This window comes from Oryx dammah, unplaced genomic scaffold (genome assembly GCF_014754425.2).
Source record: "Oryx dammah isolate SB20612 unplaced genomic scaffold, SCBI_Odam_1.1 HiC_scaffold_29, whole genome shotgun sequence".
Classification (NCBI taxonomy): Eukaryota; Metazoa; Chordata; class Mammalia; order Artiodactyla; family Bovidae; genus Oryx; species Oryx dammah.
Genome location: NW_024070213.1, coordinates 9,994,701 through 10,019,630, shown reverse-complemented (window position 1 = coordinate 10,019,630; position 24,930 = coordinate 9,994,701). Strand labels below are relative to the sequence as shown.

The 24,930-nt window shown below is 47.8% G+C and overlaps 1 protein-coding gene across 6 annotated transcripts in view; it reads right to left on the bottom strand.

Annotated features, from left to right (window-relative positions):
- The window catches only part of PLA2G6 (phospholipase A2 group VI), a 58,800-nt gene extending 34,108 nt beyond the window's left edge, over positions 1-24,692 (bottom strand). For 2 of the 6 annotated variants that reach the window (XR_005719706.1, XM_040233279.1), the window contains exons 1-2: positions 24,597-24,631; positions 12,469-12,855 (exon numbers count right to left, since the gene is read on the bottom strand). Coding sequence is in view for 5 of the 6 variants with exons in the window: in XM_040233279.1 (XP_040089213.1) it covers positions 12,469-12,800 (332 nt within the window). In the remaining variant the exon portion in view is untranslated. Of the gene's footprint in view, positions 1-12,468; positions 12,856-24,596 lie in introns of those variants that run through there. The other 4 variants (XM_040233277.1, XM_040233280.1, XM_040233276.1 and 1 more) reach the window with 3 other exon arrangements.
- Positions 24,693-24,930: the final 238 nt, after the last annotated feature.

Sequence of the window (24,930 nt, the reverse complement as noted above, 5' to 3'; positions counted from 1 at the left end):
AAAATATTCTATATCCTAAATTACTAATCTATCCCCCTCACCAAATCCACACTTACACTCCGCCCACTGAGCCACTGAGCAGTGTCTTTATTCTTTAATCTTCCCTGGTGGCTCAGATGGTAAAGCATCTGCCTGCAGTGCAGGAGACCCAGGTTTGATCCCTGGGTCGGGAAGATCCCCTGGAGAAGAGAATGGCTACCCACGCCAGTATTCTTGCCTGGAGAATTCCATGGACAGAGGAGCCTGGTGGGCTACAGTCCACGGGACTGCAAAATGTCAGACACAACTGAGCAACTTTCTTTCACTTTTTACCCTTTAATTTGGCCTTGTAGCTGCTTTACAAAGACAGTATGATGGAAGTTATGCTATCCTAGTTTCCAGGCCAAGGCTTTCAGAGACTAGAGGCCTCTATCTCTTTTTTCTTGGTACTCAACCATCACACTGCAGGGAAGCTGAAGCACCTTATGGGGATGACTCTTAGCCCTGGAACCTTAACCCTGAATGAACTCCCAGTCAACAGCCAGCAGCAACTTGCCAGTTGTCAGTCATCTTAGAACTGGATCATGCAGTCAGGTCACCCCAGATAATACCATGTATTGAGTTGGCCAAAAAGTTCACTTGGGTTCAAATGTACTTTTTGGCCAACCCAATAGAATCAAACTGAGCCTTTCCCACTAAGGTGTGCTCAACTCACAGATTTGTGGGCTAAATAACAATGGCACCCCACTCCAGTACTCTTGCCTGGAAAATCCCATGGGCGGAGGAGCCTGGTAGGCTGCAGTCCATGGGGTTGTGAAGAGTCAGACACGACTGAGTGACTTCACTTTCACTTTTCACTTTCATGCATTGGAGAAGGAAATGGCAACCCACTCCAGTGTTCTTGCCTGGAGAATCCCAGGGACAGGGGAGCCTGGTGGGCTGCCGTCTATGGGGTCACACAGAGTCGGACATGACTGAAGCGACTTAGCAGTAACATACTGTTTTAAGCCACTAAGTTTCGGAGGAGTCTGTTGCATAGCAATAACAGAGTGTAACATATATTGGTCAACATATTGTAATGTGGCAATAACTGACACATGTGCCACGTTACAGCTGCTAAAAACAAAATGCAAAGAGAAAACATTAAATAAAAAGAAAGAGAAAAAAGGTTATCTTCAGAAGGCAAGCATCAGACTCAACAATGAAGCTCAACAAGCTCAACAACAGAAGTCAGAGATAATGAGATGACATCCTTAAAGAATTAAAAGAAAATAAATGGGCTTAAGAATTCTACACCCAGAAAAAAATTTCAAGTATGAATCTGAAATTAAAATATTTCACCAAACAAAGGATAAAGAGAGAGAGAAAAGGAAACAGGTTGATTGTTTCATTAGTGGACCCAAACAAAAGGAAATATAAATGGATTCTCTTCAGGTAGAAGGATATTGACCCTAGGTGGGTGGTCAAAGAGTCAGAAAAAAAAAAATTAAGCACCATAAAAATGGTAAATATGGAAATGAATCTAAATAAATACTGAGAGTATAATGTCTTATTGGATTTAAATTAAAAATACTATAAAAATAATAGATGGCATAGAAGTCTTGAGGGGGATAAATGGAGTTAAAGGGTTCTAAGACCCCTTCATTGTTCTGGAAGATGTCAAAGTACCAATTATAGTTCTGTAAGGTCAAGGATCATCGAAAAAGCAAGAGAGCTCCCAAAAAACATCTATTTCTGCTTTATTGACTACGCCAAAGCTTTTGGCAATGTGGATCACAATAAACTGTGGGAAATTATGAAACAAATGGGAATACCAGACCACCTGACCTGCCTCTTGAGAAATCTGTATGCAGGTCAGGAAGCAACAGTTAGAACTGGACATGGAACAACAGACTGATTCCAAATAGGAAAAGGAGGACGTCAAGGCTATATATTGTCACCCTGCTTATTTAACTTACATGCAGAGTACATCATGAGAAATGCTGGGCTAGATGAAGCACAAGCTGGAGTCAAGACTGCTGGGAGAAATATTAGTAACCTCAGATACACAGATGACACCACCCTTATGGCAGAACGTGAAGAGGAACTAAAGAGCCTCTTGATGAAAATGAAAGACAAGAGTGAAAAAGTTGGCTTAAAGCTCAACATTCAGAAAACAAATTTCATGGCATACGGTTCCATCACTTCATGGCAAATAGATGGAGAAACAGTGGAAACAGGGGCAGACTTTATTTTGGGGGGCTCCAAAATCAATGCAGATGGTGACTGCAGCCATGAAATAAAAAGACGCTTACTCCTTGGAAGAAAAGTTTTGACCAACCTAGACAGCATATTAGAAAAGAGACATTACTTTGCCAACAAAGGTCCATCTAGTCAAGGCTATGGTTTTTCCAGTAGTCATGTATGGATGTGAGAGTTGGACTATAAAGAAAGCTGAGCGCAGGAGAATTGATGCTTTTGAACTGTGGTGTTGGAGAACACTCTTGAGAGTCCCTCGGACTGCAAGGAGATCCAACCAGTCGATCCTAAAGGAAATCAGTCCTGAATGTTCTTTGGAAGGACTGATGCTGAAGCTGAAGCTCCAATTCTTTGGCCATCTGATGCGAAGGGCTGACTCATTTCAAAAGACACTGATGCTGGGAAAGGTTGAAGGTGAGAGGAGAAGGGGACGACAGAGGATGAGATGGCTGGATGGCATCACCGACTCAATGGACATGAGTTTGAGTAAACTCGGGGAGTTGGTGATGGACAGGGAGGCCTGGCATGCTGCAGTCCACGGGGTCACAAAGAGACGGATACGACTGAGCAACTGAACTGAAGGTCAAGGATGTATGTTACAATGTCTAGGGTTCTATTAAGAATTGTGAAGGGTTTCAGATTTTACCCTAGTTGCAAACCAACAAGTGAGTCTGACACAGTTTCATGGATGCTGGCAGAAGACTCAAGATTCCTGGATCAAAGACAAAGGACAACTTATTATTCACAGCAATAGCATCTGTGCCAGAGGATCAGCATTTGTACCAATTCTCTGGGATCCATTTCCCAGAGGGTGACATGAAGAAGGTCAGGTGACACCTGCTCATGTTGCCTTAGAAGAGAGAAGAAACCCTGAGTGCAGGGAACTTGAATCTGTTAAAAATCATCAATGAGAACATCTGTCTAAGCTTTGCTCTGGAGGAAAATATTATCTTGCTTACACAGTAGAGTAAGCAAACCTACACTTTGCTCTAGAAAAAGACCCTGCCTCTATCTTCCACGGCTGTTCACAAGACAAACATCCTTGTGAAGACAGTGTGGAACAAAGGCAGTCAGAGGCTCTGCTTGTAAGATGTACAGAAACACAAAAGGCCCATGGAGAACTACCTCCCAAAAGATATCATTAAAAGATAATAATAGAGTATAGATTTACAAGCTAATAGAGATGGGTAAAATGGAATAAGAAGAAGAAAACATTCAATCATGAATTGCAAAAGCACTACGCTAAGTGAAAAAAGGCAGATTCACAAGACGACAGGCTGTATGATTAAAATGAAAGCTTTCAGAAAGCTGGGAATAAAAAGGAACATTCACAATGCAACAGAACCACACACGGAACCAACAAAGGTGTGTATCTGGGTATTACTTTTGCATCCTGCAACTTTACTCAATTCATAGATTAGCTCTAGTCATTTTTCTAGGGTGTGTATCTGGAATCATACTCATCTTCTTGCTCAGTCGCTAAGACACATCCCACTCTTACAACTCTGTGGACTGTAGCCCACCAGGCTCCTCTGTCCATGGGATTTGCCAGACAAGAGTACTGGAGTGGGTGGCCATTCCCTTCTCCACGGGGTCTTCCCGACCCAGGGATGGAACCCACATCTCCTGCACGTCCTGCACTTGCGGGTGGTGCTTTACCACTTAATCCACACAAGTGGTAAAGAATCCACACAGTCTTGAAATACAGACATACAAAATACCCCTGCCAAAACGCTGTAAGGAAAAGAACTTTATGTTTTAACTGCTCAAGACAACTGAGCAGGTAGCTGCCCAAAGAGGACTGCCAAATGGTCAATCAACATATCAAAGGGGCTCAACTGCATATGCATCAAGAAAAGGCAAATTAAAACCATAATGACGCACTACTACAGATCCAATGGATCAGAGGATGTGATGTAACAGGAAATCTCACTTGCTGCTGGTAGAATATGAGATGAGCATTATTCATGGACGTTGAGAATATGTACTGCATCGACCCAGCAATTCCAGTCCTGGATAGATGCCCAGCAGAAATACAGGCATGTATGCACCAGAACCAGAGACAACCCAAATATCTGATAATACCAGCAAATGCACAAAGTTAGGCTATGGTCACACAATGGAATTCCACTGCACTGAGAAGGACTGACACAGCAATGTGCAAAACGTAAACCTCCAGGCAAATGCTGGTCAAAGGAGCCAGACACAAAAGCAGTTATAAAAGTCAGATTAATGATTACCTTGGGAGGGTGGGGAAGAGGGGCTTCCAGGGTGCTGCAATGTTCTCCTTCTTGACAAGGGTGGTGTGACTTGTCACAAATACCTCAGTAACCATCACTCCTGGGTATATATCCCCCAAAAATGAAAGCACTAATTCAAAAAGATACACCAAGGCTCATGGCAGCATTATTTACAATTGCCAAGTTATGGAAGAAACCTACATGTGCATTGACAGACGGACAATGGAATACTACTCAGCCATAAAAAAGGATGAAATTCTGCCGTTTGCAACAAGGGTGGAGCTATAAAGTATTATGCTTAGTGACATAAGTCAGAGAAAGACAAATATAAGATATTATCACTTATCTAAGGAATCTAAAAAATAAAACAAACGAATGTATGTATCAAAACAGAAACAGATTTACGGATGCAGAGAACAAACTATTGGTTACCATTGGGAAGCATGCAGAGAGGAGGGGCAAAATAGGGGAAGGGGATTAAGGGATACAGAAAACTACATTTAGGGACCTCCACAGTGGTCCAGTGGTTAAGAATTTCTCTTGCATTGCAGTGGACACAGGTTTCATCCCTGATAGGGGAACTAAGATCCCACATGCCATGGGGCAACTAAGCCCCCATGCCAGAACTAAGACCTAGTGTGGCTAAATAAATAAATATTTAAAAAATAATTATGTATAAAATAGATGGCAACAAGGATATATTATACAGCACAGGGAAATAAAGTCACTGTTTTATAATAACTTTAAATGGATTACAGTCTATAAATATACTGAACCACTATGTCATAAACCTGAAACTGTAAATCAACTAGACTTAAAAAAAAAACAGAACATAAAAAAACAAAGAGAACAAATAGGAGGAGAGGAACTGATGGTGAAATAAGTCAAACAGAGGAAAAGTGCCTGAATGCGGGCCATGCCTGAGGGGGAATGTGGATTTAAGGAGATTTTTTTTTTAAAAGCTTATTTGTACAGCAATAGGAAATATCTAGTGAAGAGGGGGGAATTATGTGGGAGAGAGAGGAAAGAACTGGTGAACCGATGTCCTGACGCGGAGAGGGGATGACCTGGAGGCGGGAAGGGGCTCGGACAGACGCACGGCTGGCGTGTCACGATGGGGAAGGGCCTGGATGCGGGTACATATTGGGGTTGACGGGGTGGAGGGAGCTCTTCTTCTCTTCCCCTGGTTTCTGCTTTCTCAGTGAGACAGAAGCCAGGTCATCAGAGCACGGAGAGGAGGGACTGGAGGTGGAGGAGGGAGGACCAGACGCACCTTCCAAGAGAACCAGAGAGTTTCTTTATTAATTTGGAGGCACTAGGTCTTAGTCGTGGCATGGGGGCTTGGTTATCTCATGGCATCCTGACCAGGGATGGAACCGGTGTCCTCTGCATTGCAAGGCAGATTCTTAACCACTGGACCACTAGGAAAGTCCCTACGTGTAGGCTTGCCAAACGCACAGTCTCACATCCAGCCCATCCACCCTGAGAGCTCAAAGTGAGAGCGGTCAGTGTGTCGGGGGGTGTTCCGCCAGCCACGGTGGAGAACTGGAATTAACTTGTGTTGGGGTTTTGCCAAGTAAACGTGATGAACGGAGAGGACAACAGGAAAGCAGAGTGTATGCAAGTGTGTGAAGACAATGTGCTGCGGGGCTTACTCTAGGTAAGGAGTGAAATTTGGAAAACTCAGCAGTGGCCACAGGACTGGAAAAGGTCAGTTTTCATTCCAATCCCAAAGAAAGGCAATGCCAAAGAATGCTCAAACTACCGCACAGTTGCACTCATCTCACACACTAGTAAAGTAATGCTCAAAATTCTCCAAGCCAGGCTTCAACAGTACGGGAACCGTGAACTTCCAGATGTTCAAGCTGGTTTTAGAAAAGGCAGAGGAACCAGAGATCCAATTGCCAACATCCACTGGATCATCGAAAAAGCAAGAAAGTTCCAGAAAAACATCTACTTCTGCTTTATTGACTATACCAAAGGCTTTAACTCTGTGGACCACAACAAACTCTGGAAAATTCTGAAAGTGATGGGACTACCAGACCACCTGACCTGCCTCTTGAGAAACCTGTATGCAGGTCAGGAAGCAACAATTCGAACTAGACATGGAACAACAGACTAGTTCCAACTTGGGAAAAGAGTACATCAAGGCTGTATATTGTCACCCTGCTTATTTAACTTATATTCAGAGTACGTCATGAGAAACGCTGGGCTGCGTGAAGCACAAACTAGAGTCATGATTGCCGGAAGAAATATCAATAACCTCAGATATGCAGATGACACGAACCTTAGAGCAGAAAGTGAAGAGAAACTAAACCGCCTCTTGATGAAAGAAGAGTGAAAAAGTTGGCTTAAAATTCAACATTCAGAAAACTAGGATCATGGCATCCAGTCCCACCGTTTCATGGCAAATAGAAGGGGAAACAGTGACAGACTTTACTTTGGGGGGCTCCAAAATCACTGCAGATAGTGACTTCAGCCATGAAATTAAAAGATGCTTGCTCCTTGGAAGAAAAGTTATGACAAACCTAGACAGCATATTAAAAAGCAGAGACATTACTTTGTCAACAAAGGTCCATCTAGTCAAGGCTATGGTTTTTCCAGTAGTCATGTATGGATGTGAGAGTTGGACCATAAAGAAAGCTGAGTGCCGAAGAATTTATGCTTTTGAACTGTGGTGCTGGAGAAGACTCTTGAGAGTCCCTCGGACTGCAAGGAGATCCAACCAGTCCATCCTAAAGGAAATCAGTCCTGAGTGTTCATTGGAAGGACTGATGTTGAAGCTGAAACTCCAATACTTTGGCCACCTGATGTGAAGAACTGACTCCATTTGAAAAGATCCTGATGCTGGAAAAGATTGAGGGCAGGAGGAGACAGGGATGACAGAGGATGGCATGACAGAGGATGACAGGTTGGATGGCATCACTGACTCAATGGACATGAGTTTGAGTAAACTCGAGGAGTTGGGGATGGGACAGGGAGGCCTGGTGTGCTGCAGTCCATGGGGTTGCAAAGAGTCAGACACGACTGAGCGACTGAACTGAACTGAAATGAAGGAGTGAAATTCACAATAGGCGTGGGGACGCTAAAAAGGCAGCAGGGTCATTGCCTCATCTGCAGGGGAACACCAGGCATTCAGAATACCAGAGGGAAGGAGCAGATAAGTAGGAGGCAGAGGTCGGAAAGTGGGATGTTTGGCGTTTGTATCTATAGAAGAGCTGCTGTTACTGGTGATGACTGGGCTCAGGCAACGGCTGTGCGGTCAGGCATCACAAGCCCTGGGCGTTAGGCATGGCACCCTGTGAATGCAACAGTCACCAAGAGTCAAGCCAGGAGCGGTGATGGCACGAGGCAGGTCCGAGCCATGGGCTCACATCTTCGAGGATCTGGGGGAGATGCCTGCCGCCAGGGGAGAGAGTGGGTGTTAGCCTAGGATGCGGCGCTCTTCACGACTGAGGGGCAAAGAGCACGCGACCCCACCTCCAGGCCCAGTGGGAGGGAACCTGGGAGGGAAAACTCTTGGGAGGCCTGCAGAGAAGCAGTGCCCTCGGGTGGAGTCAGGTCCAGGTTAGAACAAGGAGGTGAAAGAAAGATCTGGAGAAAAGAGGGAGGATCTAGCAGACCCATGGGGCAGTGTCTTTTCTCTCTTCTAGAACTGAGCCTGCAGACTAAAGCACCCTGGCATCAGCATGGGGAAGCCTCTGCTTTGGTGGAAGGGGCCTGTGGATAAGGGGGCCCCTTATCCAGAGGGCCTTGGATTCAGGAAATGGAAGGCAAATGCATGGATATACATTTAGCAGGGGAACAGGGAACCCTGAGATTCTCAAGGGGGTCCTGGACTGAAAAATGGCCAAGAACCATTGGGTTAGAGGGTTTCTAACTCTCTCCCTCCTTCCTCCCTCGGTGACTTTGCTCTGATGCGCTCTCAGGCCTTCTCCTGTTGAAATCTTCCTCACCCGCATGGGCCAGCTCTAACACAAGCACCCCAGAGAAGCCTTTCCCATCTCTCCTGCACGTACACTTTGACCTTCGGTGGTCATGGGCTGGTCCATCCATCCAACCAAAGTTGACTGCTGTGTAGGTGTTCAGTCGTGTTCAACTCCTTGCAACCCCACGGACTGTAGCCCGCCAGGCTCCTCTGGCCATGGGATTCTCCAGGCAAGAATCCTGGAGTGGGTTGCCATTTCTTTCTTCAAGGCGTATATACAGAAACCAGGGAAATGTAGATGGTAGGTACACTGAAGCCATGCACACTTTGCATCACCTCTTCTGAGATGGTAACAGTGTTAAATGTTGTTCTTATTGTAACCTTCATTCAGAGACAGACTGCAAAGTTTCATAGACAGATGGTTGTAGTTCAGCGGACCTCCGAGGACAGAGCCCCAGGGTTCAAACCCCTGCCAAGTACTGGATACTAGCTGGGTGTTAACAGAAATGACTCAGACCCAGGCCCTGTCCTTCCAGAGTCTGTGGGCTGGTGGGGGAGACAGATGGGCAATCTAAAACAAGAGGGGCGGACAGAAATTCAGGCAGTGGTGAGGGAGAAGAGAAGGATAAGCACAGGCTCACAGAGCAGGTGCCCGAGAGTCGTGGGCCAAGGAGTATGGGGAGAGCACCAGGGCAAAGAGAAAAGCCAGGGCAAAGAGAAAGTAGAGAGGTGAGGTCTGTGCAGGGAACCTGAGTCTCACATGAGCCTGTTAGGACACTCAGTCCACTGAATGCAGGTCCTACTCTGCCAGGAGCCAGCGTGAGGAATTCCACCCGTGACAAGGTCATTCGGTTTTCCCCCTGGAATTTCCTGAGCATCCACTCCCCCCAAAATAAGAATCTGCCTGCTTTTCCACTCTTCTAATATTCTCTGGAAAAAGTCAAATCAGGGCTTTATTTAGTCTTCTGCATTTGAAAGGGATGTTTTTCTTTAGGTTGCCTAACAGGTTCCCCCGGACCTCTTACAGCTTGTGAATTGCTTACAGCCCCCTAACAGCGAGAGGCACAGAGCTTAAAGCATCTTAAGATACAGAGCCTTTTCTAAGAGCTAAAAATCATATAGGTGACGGGTTTTCACTGTTGACTCAATGACTGCTGCCAGGCCTCCATATTCTTTATCTTTTAGGCACCTGGGAGGATGTTAATTAATGTAAACGGGATATGGAAAAAGATATATAGTAGTTTTGATGTTAGCAACACTAGACTTTTGAGTTAATTACTTTTATCTTTGTTATATATCACTGCACTCCTCTTGTGTCCTTGCTATGTAAGAATGTAAATTTATTTAGTGCTTTCTGAGAGTGGTACCGGATTTTGGGAAGATCAACACAAATAAGTCTTCTAGTTAACAAACCCTTATCAGAAAAAAGGCTGTAAAATGTTAATTGGCCCTTTTTGGCCAGAAGATGATGTAAATCACCTAAGACTTGTATATACAATTAGGTATGCAGAGAGAAAAGCCTGGTTTTGATGAGTCTGGGCTGCTAACACTGCATAACTTTGTGTTACCCATTGATCTCCATGTTTTATCAAAAGTATAAAAGGCCTTCTGAACAACAGGGGCCGGAGCCAGTCGCTGGACTGGTTTCCCCTGTGTCTCCTCTCTAATTTCTGGCTGAATTACCATCTGGAGCGGGGTGGCTCACCATGTCTACTTACTTGTCCCGGCTTTTAAGATCCACGCGAGGGGGAGCCCAAGGCGGGGCACCCCCTGATATTCAAGTGGGCGCCGGTGGCCCAACGTAGATGGTGCAAGCTCCTTGTCTGGAACTTTACTGGCCTTCCCCATAAGCCAAGTTATTCAGCCCTCTTTTCTCCACCTAATTTTCCTACTACACTATTTCTCCCTAATCTAATCTTATATTTCTATATTAATAAATAAATAAGTTCTCCTCGCCAATGCCATCCCCGCTTCGAATTCCCTGGATCCACTGGGGCTGGACCCCGGCACTACTCCACCTTTCCTGGCTACTGACCTGCCCTTGGTGGAGACAGGGTATGGGCTGAATAAACAGTGAATGTGTAAACCCCAGGGTGTGTGTACAGGCAAAGTCCCAGCACAAAGGGCCTCAAAAGTCAACCCGCTTGGGGCCAACCCCTAGGGGGAAGTCAACCCCCTTCTCTGGTGGTCCAGTGGCTAAGACTTCATGCTCCCAGTTCAGGGACTCTGGGTTCGATCCCTGGTCAGGGAACTAGATCCTACATGTAGCAATCAAGAGTTCACATGCCGCAACTAAGACACAGTGCAGCCAAATAAATAATTAGAAAGAAAAATACTCAGTCCCCCTTTGAGACGAGAAGGTCACGTGTCACATGTGCTTTGCTCATTCCTCCCAGGATTCCAGGGAAGTGCAGCCCTGCTTCTGCTGAGATACCAGTGGGAGGCTGGCGGGGCTCATCAAGGACCGTATGTCACAAGTCAATGTCAGCAGCAAATGATTAACTCATACCAGGAAGAGAAGTATGGACGTTATCACAATGTACTCAGCAGTGCTACAGGTGACTGCCGCGGGGCTCATCCCAGAAGAGCCAGATGCCTGGCCCATATGCCAGGCTGGGGGCCCAGGATGGGCCCGGGGGGAGCTGGACACTGACCCCCACAGCTCATCCCACTGCAAAGGGGCCTGCCTGGATGAAAAGGAAGAGGTGGGTCCTCGAGCTAGAATGACTGGGTCTGAAGCCGGGCTCTGCTATCCAGCGGCTTTGTGATTTCAGCAAGTTACTTAAATTCTCCGAGCTATGTTTCCTCCTCTGTAAGGAGGGGTCAGTGACAGCCCTGCCTCGGGGGATGGCCATGAAGATGAAGGGAGCTGAGAGTCAGACCAGTGCCTCACACACACTAATATAACGCAAAGCTATCAGAGCTGCGTCTATACCAGCCAGCATCCAGCTCTCCATCCATAGGGATGCTGTAGGACTCCCAGGCCTTTGGAAATAAAACCTGAGGATTCATGTAGAAGACCCCAACCTCCTTTCCCATCCCAGAGCTCTGCAGCTATAGAATAGGAGCACCTCCACCTGGAAGCAGGGCCTTGACAGCCCCATCCCACACATTTAGGTACTTTGGCCATCATTCAAAGCCCTCCAGTAAGGAAAGGAGGAGACTTAAAAGACAGAACCTTGACCCTCTGAAGAGGAAGCCCAGTACCCCAAGGCTGCTCTCCACAAAGCGCAGGGTGTTCAGAGCAGTGGGGTACACCCCCACCGCCACGCAATGACGACCCCCAGTGAGAAGCCTAGGGTCAGGCACGGCACTCCCTCGCCGCAGCTCTCACTCCCGGTCACTCCCAGGCCTTGGCATCCCCATTTCCGCAGCTCTTCGGGACCCCAGCTCCAGCATTCCACCCTCTAACCTCCACTTCCCGCCTCCCAGCTCACTCCCTGGATCACAAGACAACTTGCCAGGTGAAACCAATGAAGAAGGACCATCGGCACCAGCCCAACTCAATGCTAGTCTGCCAAGCTCCCCCAGGTTCCTTGCCTTCTGGGTCCTTGGCCTCTCCTGTCCCCTTTTCTCAACCGGCTCTGCATCTGCTCAGTTCCCTCAGCCCTATCCTGGCTTCCTACCCTTTTCTCCAGCCCACGGAGGGGGCTCAGCATGCCCTGAGAAGCACAGGTGTCCAGCCCTTCCAGGCTGCCCCCAACAACCTCGGCCAACCAGCCCCTACAAGGACAGTCATGCCTTAACGACCCAGGACTACCGGCAATCCCTGGACCTTTCCCAATGTGACTTTCTCCACTTCCTCATCCTTCCTCCCTCCCTCCATCCACGTGGGTCAAGCCTCAGGGCAGGAAAACAGTTGTCCAGCTCCAGTCCCTGCTGCCAGGACCCTGATGGGCTGGAAGTTATCCAGGCCAGGAAGTCCCTCCCTCCTTTCTAAGAGCGGCCACCCCACCCATCACAGACACCTCAGATGTTGACTGGAAGAAGCTGCTGTGGGTCAGGGGACCTCCAGGCTGAGACCTGGGAGGAGTCAAGGGAGCAAAGTGGGGGTGGGGGAGGGGGCAACTGACCATTACCCACCGGAATCCGCTCTGGGGGTTCCTGGGGCTGACCAGGATGCAGTCCCATGTGCGGTTGGAAGAGTTCTGGAACAGAATCAGCTGCCCTTCCTCTCGGACCCGGCGGCGTGAGTGGTAGTCCTCAACGGCCACCTCCTTCACCCGGAACGGGTTCACGAACAAGTTGGTGACGCTGCTGAGGGTGTTGACCAGGCGGCCGAAGAACTGCATCCTCTGGGGGGCCGGTGGGGTGGCCCCACCACCTTCCCCCTCAGTCTGGAAGAAAACGGAGTCTTGGGTCAGCCGGGCGCGGTCTCCCATGCCCACCTCACCACGCGTGACAGCTTCCTGCATGGGCACCCGCTGGCTCCCCACCAGCGCTGTCCCCCGGATCTGGGCCTGGAGGGACCTGGAAAGAAGGTGGGGAAAGAAAGAGAAACAGCACTGAGTGGGACGGAAGGGAGGCTGATGGAAAGTTCTAGAGCTGCCACTGTGCACAAGCGAACAGCGCTGTCCTGCCCCCAACCCAGTTTCCCCAACAGAGACTCAGTTTCCTCATCTGCGGTGCAGGGCTGCCACGATCAGAGAAGGCGGCAGACATGAACACACGTGACAAGCGACACTTTCCTGTGCAAAGGGGGGCGGGGCGGTTCTCACTCTGCAAAGTATGGAATCGACTTTTGGGAACCCAAAGAGCCAAAACCAGTGCCACCTCTCTACTGGATGCCACAAGGGGACCAGAGTCACCTCACACTCCATCGGGGCCATATATCTCAGATCTTCAGTGGGGACTTCCCTGCCAGTCTGGTGGTTAAGACTAAGCACTTCTGCTTCAGGGAACACAGGTTTGATCCCTGGTCAGGGTAGTTAAGATCCCGCATGCCACGAGGTGCAGCCAGAAAATAAAATGAGAAATAAAACCTTCCGTGCCCGCTATCTCATGCTTCCCTTGGAGTTCTGAGAGAACACCAAAGCATGCTCCTCAGAAATGAGCGTGACCATAAGACGCAGAAACAGTGACACAGGTTTGGGTGGAAATTTTGTTTCACACTCATAGGGTCCCAACTGTCTGGCATGGAAATTGTTCTCAGTTTGGATGACAGAATTAGATGTTAGGTTCCCAGAAAACACCCTACCTTCCTCAGGCAGTGCCACCAAATCTGGGTGGCAACTGGCTGGAGGCCGCCCTCTGCCTCTGTGCTAGGATGTCACCTGGCAAAAGGGCGGGTGAGATGTAGGACATAGTGTGGGAGTCCTGGAGGAGAGTGGACACTCTGGTCTACGTGTGGGCGGAGGACCAACCAAAGGCATGAAAGGAAGAGTAAGAGGCCTACAAAGAATCATCAAAAAAGGGAGGCGGGGTCAATAATAATCACCACATCAGGAGACACTAAGCACTTACGAGGTAGTAGGCCCTGAGCTAAGTAAGCACTTAGTGGTCTCATTTAACTCTCACAAACTATATGAGGCAGATGGCCCAGGCACAGAGTCCAACTCTGGAGCAAAGCTGCATTCAAATCCTGTCCTCACCACCGACCCTCTCTAAGTCAGTTTCCTCAACCACAACATGTGGACCACAACAGTGCCTAATAATAGAACCTCAGTCGCTCAGTTGTGTCCAACTCTTTGGGACCCCATGGACTGCAGCACACCAGGCTTCCCTGTCCACCACCAACTCCCAGAGCTTGCTCAAACTCATGTCCATCGAGTCACTGATGCCATCCAACCATCTCATCCTCTGCCATCCCCTTCTCCTCCCACCTCCAATCTTTCTCAGCATCAGGGTCTTTTCCAGTGAGTCAGTTCTTCACATCAGGTGGCCAAAGTATTGGAGCTTCAGCTTCAGCATCAGTCCTTCCAATGAATATTCAGGACTTATTTCCTTTAGGATTGACTGATTAGATCTCCTTGCAGTCCAAGGGACTCTCAAGTCTTCTTCAACACCACAGGTCAAAAGCATCAGTTCTTCAGCACTCAGCTTTCTTTATGATCTAACTCTCATATCCATATATGACTACTGGAAAAACCATAGCTTTGACTACATAGACCTTTGTTGGCAGAGAAATGTCTCTACTTTTTAATATGCTGTCTAGGTTTGTCATAGCTTTTCTTCCAAGGAGTAAGTGTCTTTTAATTTCATGGCTGCAGTCACCATCTACAGAGATTTTGGAGCTCAAGAAAATAAAGTCTGTCACATTTTCTATTGTTTCCCCATCTATTTGCTATGAAGTGATGAGACCAGATGCTATGATCTTCATATTTTGAACGTTGAGTTTTAAGCCAGCTTTTTCATTCTCCTCTTTCACTTTCATCAAGAGGCTCTTTAGTTCCTCTTCACTTTCTGCCACAGGGTGGTGTCACCTGCATATCTAAGGTTATTGATAGTTCTCACTGCAATCTTGATTCCAGCTTGTGCTTTATCCAGCCCAGCATTTCTCATGATATACTCTGCATATAAGTTAAATAAGCAGGGTGACAATATACAGCCTATATGTACTCCTTTTCCAGTTTGGAACCTGTCCTTTGTTCCATGTCAGATTCTAACTGTCTCTTCCTGACCTGTATACAGACTTCTCAGGATGCAGGTCAGGTGGTCTGGTATTCCCATCTTCTTGAGAATTTTCTGGTTTGTTGTAATCCACACAGTCAGAGGCTTTAGCATAGTCAATGAAGCAGAAATAGATGTTTTTCTGGAACTCTCTTGCTTTTTGATGACCCAACAGATGTTGACAATTTGATCTCTGGTTCCTCTGCCTTTTCTAAAACCAGCTTGAACATCTCAATTCTCAGTTCACGTACCATTGAAGCCTCACTTGAAGAATTGTGAGCATTATTTTGTGAGATGAGTGCAATTGTGTGGTACTTTGAACATTCTTTGGCATTGACTTTCTTTGGGATTGGAATGAAAACTGACCTTTTCCAGTCCTGTGGCCACTGCTGAGTTTTTCAAATTTGCTGGCATATTAAGTGCAGCACTTTCACAACATCATCTTTTAGGATTTGAAACAGCTCAGCTGGAATTCCATCCCCTTCACTAGCTTTGTTTATAGTGATGCTTTCTTAGACCCACTTGACTTCACACTCCAGGATGTCTGGCTCTAGGTGAGTTACCACATCATCATGGTTTTCTAGTTCATTAAAATCTCTTTTGTATAGTTCTTCTACATATTCTTGCCACCTCTTCTTAATATCTTCAACTTCTGTTAGGTCCTTACTATTTCAGTCATTTATTATGCCCATCTTTGCACGAAATGTTCCCTTGGTATCTCTAATTTTCTTGAAGAGATCTCTAGTCTTTTCCATTCTATTGTTTTCTTCTATCTCTTTGCACTGATCACTTGGGAAGGCTTTCTTATCTCTCCTTGTTATTGTTTGGAACTGTAAATTCAGATGGATATATCTTTCCTTTTCTCCTTTGCCTTTTGCTTCTCTTCTTTTCTCAGCTATTTGTAAGGGCTTCCCAGACAGCCATTTTGCCTTTTTGTATTTCTTTTTCTTGGGGTTGGTTCTGATCACTGTCTCCTGTACAATGTTACAAACCTTCGTCCATAGTTCTTCAGGCACTCTGTCTATCAGATTTAATCCTTTGAATCTATTTGTCACTTCCACTGTATAATCATAAGGGATTTGATTTAGGTCATACCTGAATGGTCTAGTGGTTTTCCCTACTTTCTTCAACTTAAGTCTGAATTTGGCAATAAGGAGTTCATGATCTGAGCCACAGTCAGCTCCCGGTCTTAAATAATAGAACCTGGCAGGTAGTAAATATTCAGCACTAGCCCTCTTTAGTTCCATCACCCTTATTTTACAGATAAGGAAACTGAGGCTTACAGAACATGATTAAAGAGCTTTGAAAAGACTGTAAAGTTTTGTAACATCTTTCCTTTCAAGATGTGTGAGCAGACTGTGAGTCAGTTTCTTCTCCTTTAACCCAAGGACAACACTCCCCTCTCCTATGTTGTAAGGATTAAATGAGCACCTCGTGAGAATGCTTAGACCTATCCTATGTCAAGATCCTTCTTTCTTCCACACTTGGCAGTTGAAAGGACAGAGGAGCTGGGGTACCTACAGCTAGGGGAGCGGGGCGGGACACTAAGGACAGCCAAGGGGACTGGATTCCAAAAAAAGAATCCCCCAAAATGGAGCACACAGCATCCACATCAAAGTGCATTATAACAATTTTGGTTTTGACACAAAATGGAAGCAACTTCAGTATCCAGCATTAGAGGAACTGTAAATTATGACACATTTACCCTAGAGATACCATGTGGTCAGTAAAAGCTGCTACTGTGAAGGTCATAACAACTCAGGAAAAGCACGTGGTGTTGTCATAGGTTCAGTCCACCCCACTGTGCTCTTCAGGGCTGCAAGCTCAGCCTACGAAGCCCCTGCCTCCCCCTGTAGCCTGTCCCTGTCAGTCCTCGCTGTCAGCTCCAAACTACACATGATTCCAGAAACCAACGTTGTTTCACACCGTCTCGCATGTCTGCATTGCTTTGTCTATCTAGAGTATCTTTTGTCTCCGTTTCTAGCTGGAACACTTCATAACACAGACCACATCAAGCACGTGTGCCTCTTTCTGTCCTCTGGCCCCATTCCAGGACCTCTGCATATATTAATCATTTTCATCTGCATCAGCACCTATGAAATTGCTACCATTGTTATCCTCATTCTACACAGGAGACAAGCAAGAGACAGTGAGGTGCAGTAACGGGCCCAAGGTCACACAGCTAGTAAGTGGAGGAGGGAAGCCCAGTTGGGCAGGCTCTGGAGACTGAGTTTCTTAAGGGCGACTACTGGGTCTTTTCACTTCTAGACAGTCAACCGTAACACAAGACTCAGCCCAGAGAAAGTGTGTTAAGATACAACTTAACTGAGTAAAAATTACGCAGAACAAACAAACAAAATTGATAGAAAACATACCAAATACTAAGGGCAGATGAGTGTATTAGACTTATGGGCAATCTCCCCTGCCTTTTTTCCAAATGGTAAAAAAAAAAAAGAGTCTATTTTTTAAAGAAAGTAGGAGTATGGGCTGAGCCCCTGGGGCCTGCATCTGGGGAGACGGAGGGAATGTGGAGGTCAGGCCTGGCTTAGAGCAGCTGCATAGCTTCCCAGAAGGCAGGCCGAGCATCAGGAGTGGGGCTCACTTCTGGTGAGAAGGGAGTGGGGGAGTCAGGAGCACCCAGCAGCCACGGCCCACCTGGGTTAAGGAGGAGAGTCACCGTGGAGGTCAAGCTGAATGGAGGGAAGATGCCCCACCCACAAGGAGAGCCCCCATCCTCAGGGTCCCAGGGTCGGTGGCAAGGGTGTCCCCCTACACACACTGACAGCAGCCTGGCCCCACAAAGGACAGACTTGGCCCTCCTCCAGTCTTCCAGGGTAGGCGTGAGGATGGAATGACACAGTGGAGGGAAAGTGGGATGCCGGCCACCGTGGGCACACAAACAGTGGCCACTGTCATCACGAGGTGGAAGAGAGGAAATGAACACCCGGGGCCACATCCTGGCCTGATCGCAACAGGCGGGCCTCATCTCTGTCTCTTTCTTCCCGTCCCCACCACCTCTGACCCCAGAGCTCTGGTTCCTTCCCGTACGGCTGCAGGGACGGGCCCTGGGCTGGGGAGCAGCTGCCAGTCTGTGTGTGGGGGACCCATGTGCACCCCCTCATCTCAACCTACCACCCACATCCCCAACCCCCGCCTGAACTGCCCTCCCCACCATCTTCCCCTGCCCCAGAGCCTGCTTTCAAGACAGGGCTGTCAGAGAAGTGAATAAATCCCTTCTTGACCTTCAAGACTCACTTTACCTGCCACCTACTCTAAGAAACACACCTGGCGCCTCCCTTCCTCCCAGCCCCGGGTACCTTCCTCTGCGCCCTACCCCACCCTGTGCATGCCCAGTGACCACTTCTCCTGGGATGGTGATAGAGAATCTGCGGGCTGGGGGGCCATTCTCCCCTTTATATTGGTTTATCCAAGCACCTAGCATACTGTTCCTGCCTCACAGTCAGCATTTCATGAATGTTTGGTGGATGAATGAGAAGAAATGAATGAACCACCTGGAGGTCGGGGGTGGGGTGGGGGGCCCAGTCCCTCTGTGGCACCCCTCCATCCTCTCTTCTCCCTGCGCGGTGGTAAAAGACCACACACCCCACCCCTCACCCATTCTGACCACAATGGAAACCTTCAGAAGCTCACCCTGGCACCAGGGGAACCCTGATGGGGCATCTGCTGGGCTTGCATCTGGAAAATTCGGTGTTTGAAGCTGAGCTCATTCATACTCCAAGCAAGGAAATGCGTCAAGCTTGCTGCTGGACAGGGAAGCAGGGCAGCGGTCTGGAAGGTGCGTGCCAGGAGCCCTGAGGCGCCCCGGCCAGGAAGCTGACCTCACGGGACTGGCCACATGGGGGCTTCCGGAAGCACACGTGGAACTGCTCGAGTTGGAAATCGGGCTTTGCGAGCCCTGGCTGCTTATGACAGGATGTCCCGTGATTGGGACAACTTGGCACAGGACAGCCTCCTGTGTGGCCGATGTCACCCCCATGCCCTGCTCTGGCTGGATGGTGTGAGAACACACGGTCAGATCAGAGCACCCCACCTGTCCTGACCCCCATGGACTTCCTTCCTGCAGCGCTCACCATCTGCGCCTGCCAGTGCACAAGTGCAGCACCGCACGCCAGCCCACGGCATGTACTCTCACGGGATCACCTCACTTTATGGCTGGCAGGGGCTTTTCACGTCTGTTAGCTGCCTCAGAGCTCACAAACACCCATGAGACAGGGGTAGTGCCATCAGGATCCCTGTTTGGCCATACTGGGTAACAAGGCCCAGGGAAAGGAAATGGGCGGTGCTGCCTGGTGGCTAGACTCATGCCTTCTTCCTCAGACTCAGGGCCCCCACGCAGTGCACAAGCACTCAACTAGTGCACGAGGAAAGATGGGATGAAGATAGGCATCAGGTCAAATGTCATTTCCACCTCCCACCAGAGCCTCTGGACCTCCGAGGCCGCCTCCAAACAAAATGTCCCTCCAAGGACATCCCAGGCAGTCCAGTGTGAAGAATCCACCTTCCAACAGAAGGGATGTGGGTTCAAACCCTGGTCAGGGACTAACTTAAGATCCCACATGCCTTAGAGCAAACTAAGCCCGAGCACCACCCTAGAGAGCCCAGGCACTGCAAAGAAAGATCCCGCTGCAACCAAGACCTGATGCAATCAAATAAATATATATATATTTTTAAAAACTCCCTCCAAATGTTCCCCCTGACTCCAGCTCACTCCAGATTCTTCCATAACCCATCAAGGAATAGCAGAGGGCTGGCTCCCCTCACCTCGCACCCAGCACCCACCCTTTCATCCAGTGCTGAGTACCAGACACCTCACCAAGTTTTGAGATAACGAGCATCTTCATTCCTCAAAACACTCAAAAGAGAAGGTATGCTTCTCCCCAGGTCACACACAGCAAGCTGAGGCAAGGAGGTGATGTAATTTTCCAAAATCTGAACCTAATTCTTTGGAATCCACAGCCCCAGCTCGTAGTCCTAGAGATGCCTTCAGGAGAAAGCCTGAATGGAACGTGGCTGAGCGAGGTTTGATTCACAGAGCCCTCTGCGCCAAAAGCTGAGGTCCTCATGGAACAGTGTGCTACCATTCATAAGACCCAAAGCAAAATGGCCTTTCCAGAATGGAAAAGGTATCTTTTTCATCCAATCTGTTTAGCTGGACAGCAAACAGCTAGAAGCAAACTGCCCAAAGCTGCTGCTGGAGCTCCCAGCACCAGAAACCCCCAGGACCTCAGGAGGTCTTTGGGCTGGTGGCGTGGTACAGGGTGACCCCTCTTACGATTCACTCTGCCTCTATTTACTGAGGACCTATTCTGTGGCAGGCATTGTTACAACTGCCGAGAACACACTAGCGAACAAAACAGACACAATCCCTGCCTTCCGAGAACTTCTGTTTAGAGAGAAGAGGGGGACGACAGAGGATGAGATGGTTGGATGGCATCACTGACATGAGTTTGAGCAAACTCCAAGAGATTGTGATGGACAGGGAGGCCTGGTGTGCTGCAGTCCTCTGCAGGCGTCGCAAAGAGTCAGACATGACTTAGCAACTGAACAACAACATAATGAAGAAGATAAACAGGCAAAATATAGACATACTGAATTCAGAATACTGATTAGATATCAAGAAGAAAAACAAATGAGCGAAGGGAGATAGGACGCATCCAGGTGGGGGTTAAAACTTTAGATAGGGTGAACCAATCCTCACCAAGAACTTGACTGTGAATAAAGACTTAAAAGAAATGGGAGCAAAAGTCATATGGATATATAGGTGAAGAGTATTCCAGGCAGAGAGAAGCACATGTGCAAAGGCCCTGGGGCTGGACTATGCCTGGTGAGTTCCAGGAATAGCAAGGAAGCCAGTAAGGTCAAAGAGGTGACAGATGGCCAGGCAGGTCCAGTGAAAGGAGAAGCTGTTACAGGGCTTGGAGCTAAGGAGTGACATTAACTCTGGCTGGATGTGGGGGGCAGAGAGGCATCAAGGATAATCTTACAGTTTTAGGCAGAGCAACTGAAAGAATACTGCCATTTCCCAAAGATGGGAAAGTGCACTAGAGGGACAGATTTTGGTGGAGGGTGAGGGACGGGATGAAAGGTATGGACTGTTGTCGTTTAGTCGCTCAGTCATGTCACTCTTGCAACCCCATGGACTGTAGCCCGCCAGGCTCCTCTGTCCATGGGATTTCCCAGGCAACAATACTGGAAAGAGTTGCCATCTCCTTCTCCAGATCTTCCTGACCCAGGGATCAAACCTGTGTCTCCTGCATTGGCAGGTAGATTATTTACCACTGAACCCCACCAGGAAAGCCCGAAGGGAATGGATGGTGGTGGTGGTTTAGTTGCTAAGTCATATCTGACTATTGCGACCCCCCCAGCCTGCCAGGCTCCTCTGTCAATGGGATTTTCCAAGCAAGAATACTGGAGTGGGTTACCATTTCCTTCTCCAGCGGATCTTCCTGACCTGGGGATTGAACCCGGGGATTGAACTGCAGGCAGATTCTTTACCGACTGAGCTACCAGGGAGGGGATGGATAGCTGAAGCTTAATACTAAATACTTGAAAGGCCTAAGTTTAAGACGCTGACAGAGCAACTATGTATGTGTCAGTCATTTAGGGGAAATGTCTGTACTGGGCTAGAGATATAAATTGGGAGTTGGAGTCAGAGTAGAAACAGAACTTAAAGCTATGTCACTGAAGGAGATCAGCAAAAAAAATGAGAACGGACAAAAACAGGGAAGAGAACATTTAAGGCATAGAACAATTAAAATGCTCTCCCAGAAGTCACACTCTCCAAAGTGAAGCTCGTCTCAACATCACTAATTATTAGAAAAATGCAAATCAAAACAACGAGGTACCATCTCACACCATTCAGAATGGCTATCGTCAAAAAAATCTACAAACAATAAATGTATGTAGAAAAGTCCCACATTGTTGACTGGAGTGTAAACTGGTGCAGCCACTAGAGAGAACAGTATGGTGTTTCCTTAAAAAACTAAAAACAGAACTAATATGATCAGCAATCCCACTCCTAGACACATAACTGGAGAAAGCTATATAATTCAAAAAGATACATGCATCCCAATGTTCACTGCAGCACTATTTACAATAGCCAGGTCATGGAAGCAACCTAAATGTCCATCAACAAAGGAATGCAAAAAGATGATATGGTACATATATATACAATGGAATATTATTACTCCACCATAAAAAAGAACAAAGTAAAGCCATTTGCAGCAACACGGATGGACCTAGAGACTGTATACTAAGTAAGTTAGGCAGAGAAGGACAAATGTCATATGATATCATTTATATGTGCAATTGTTTAAAAAGAGCAGTACAAAGAAACTTATTTACAAGACAGAGGTAGAATCACAGATGTAGAAAACAAACTTACAGTTACCACTGTTAAGGGGAGGGGAGGGATAAACTGGGAGATTGAGATTGACATATACACACTACTATATATAAAATAGACAACTAATGAGGACCTACTGCACAGCAGAGGGAACTCTATTCAATACTCTTAAAAAAGACTATATATATATATATTTATAACTGATTCACTCTGCTTTACACTCGAAACTAACACAGCATTTTAATCAACTACGCATGCATGCATGGTAAGTCACTTCAGTCGTGTCGGACTCTTTGTGACCCTATGGACTGTAGCCCACCAGGCTCCTTTGGCCATAGGATTCTCCAGGCAGGAATACTGGAGTGGGTTGCCATGTCCTCCCCCAGGGGATCTTCTTGACCAGGGATCTAACCAGTGTTTCTTACGTCTCCTGCATTGGCAGGTGGGTTCTTTACCACTAGTGCCATCTGGGAAGCCCCAAAATCAACTATACTCCAATAAAAATTAAAAAAAAAAAAGTGAAGCTCATAACACAATGTCTCCCCTTCACCACAGCTCCCCTTTTCTCCCTACACACGCCCAGTAGATATGTGTAAACACACACACAGCATTTAAATTCCCCTTTCCTCTATCTCTTGGTGATGTCATTCTGCTGAGAAGGAAATTCCCTTTGGAGGTTACTGTCATTTAACAAGTAGCCCACAGAAGGGAGAAAAAGTGCCCTGGGCACTGAGACAACAGTAGGGACCCTTTCAGAGGAGAGCGATCACCCCGACTCTGGTGTTATATAAAGTACTATATTCAGATTTCAGCTCCAACCACATCAATTCAGTGTGAATCAGGCAGCTCAACTGCCCAGTCTTCCTTATTATGTTAAATGGGAATAACATTGGCTAGAAGGTAGCCTAGAACATGGTAAACAATCTACTAATATTTGTCAAATAAGTGAGGAATGAATGAATAAACGGTGAAAGAGCCTGACTCATGGCAGATGGTCAATAAACCTGCCAAATGCTAAATGAAAGACTTGTCTTTCCTTCCTTGATTTTTCATTCCATCCCTTCCCCTTTTCTGCTGATGACACAACAGCAAACCCATGCATTTGTACAGGGCCATGCTGTTTACAAAGCTTTACTTTCTACATTTTCTCAAATTTTGAACCTCATGGCAGGTTTAGGAGGGCAACAAATACAATTCCCTGTCACAGATGAGGCAACTGAGACTCAGACAGGAAACAGCCTACAAACTCCAGGAAATTTTTAAGGCAGGGACAATAACAAAAACACTGCATTCGGCCCCAGGGTGGAGCATCTGTGTTGCCAAACCAAACCTGCCTGACATCCTGTTGGGTGGGTAAGAGGGCAGGTGAGGGAAAGACTCAGAAGTTTAGGGGAAGGGAAGGTATTTGTTTTCGGGGTCACGTGAGTAGTCCATTAAAAACAAAAAAATGGGCACAGATCTCTGTTCCACACCCACTGGCCTGCCTGTTGCAGTCACATGGTCACAAAGGTCACACAATTTCTGTCACCAGCTTCCAAGTCACCGGTGCGCACAGGAGGTGGGCACAGGTTTGGGGGACAGGGAGAACTCTGGGGTAACAGGCTAGGGGAAAGGAGGGAGCATGCGGGAAAAGCAGGCAGAGCTGAAGTCTGGAGGCACAGGGGAGACAATAAGCAGGGAAAAGCAGGTCAGAAAGGGGGATGCATGATGGAGCACAGGGAGAGACAGATACAGAAGAGAGGAGAAGTGGGGAATCGGGTAGGAACACACTGAGGCGGACAGATCAGAGCACTTAGAAAGGCACAGGAAGGAAACTGGGGACAATGAATGGGAACCAAACTGAAAACTGGGAGCACTAAGAGACACTGAGAGTCACGGGATGAAGGGAAGGGGTTGACTCAGGCAGGAAGTGAGGGATAGAGGAGAGAGGCACAGGGAAGACGCACTGGGAGGGGGTACCCAGGGTCGGGCCTGCGTCCCTGAGGGAACACACAGGTTAAGAGACGAGACGAAAGCGGTCACAGGATGGGAGTTGGGGACGGTGGGGGATCAAAAGATGGAAGCTGGAGGCACTAAGGGGACAATCATGGTTAATGGAGGACAGGCCTCAGAATCGGTGAACAAGCGGGGGGCTCTAAGGACTGTCCGGATGGAGCCCAAAGAGTCTAGGGCGTAGAGGAGGTTTGGGAAAGGGGCCCCCCCTCCCTGGCCCCGCCTTCCCAGCGCCGTCACTCACCTCGGCTGACTCAGCACTTCGGCTTCCTTCCACTTCCGCAAATAGACGGGCCCAGGCCACGTGTCAACCCGGCCACTGCTCTCCGCCAATCACCGAAGCCTGTGCTTCGCGAGAGCAAGGCGGGGGGCGGGTCTCCGCCATGTTTTATAACTGCCCAATGGAAGGGGCTCCCATCGCCGAGGGAGGCCGGGCTTTGAGCTGGAGCCAATCCTCGGCGGCGGGGCGTGGCCACGTCTGTGAGAGGAGGAAGGTCCGCGTGACGGCTCCGGGGCAGACATGTTAATGTCGGGCGAGAGGTTCAGTGTTCTCAACCCTACGCCTCCTGAAACGATCA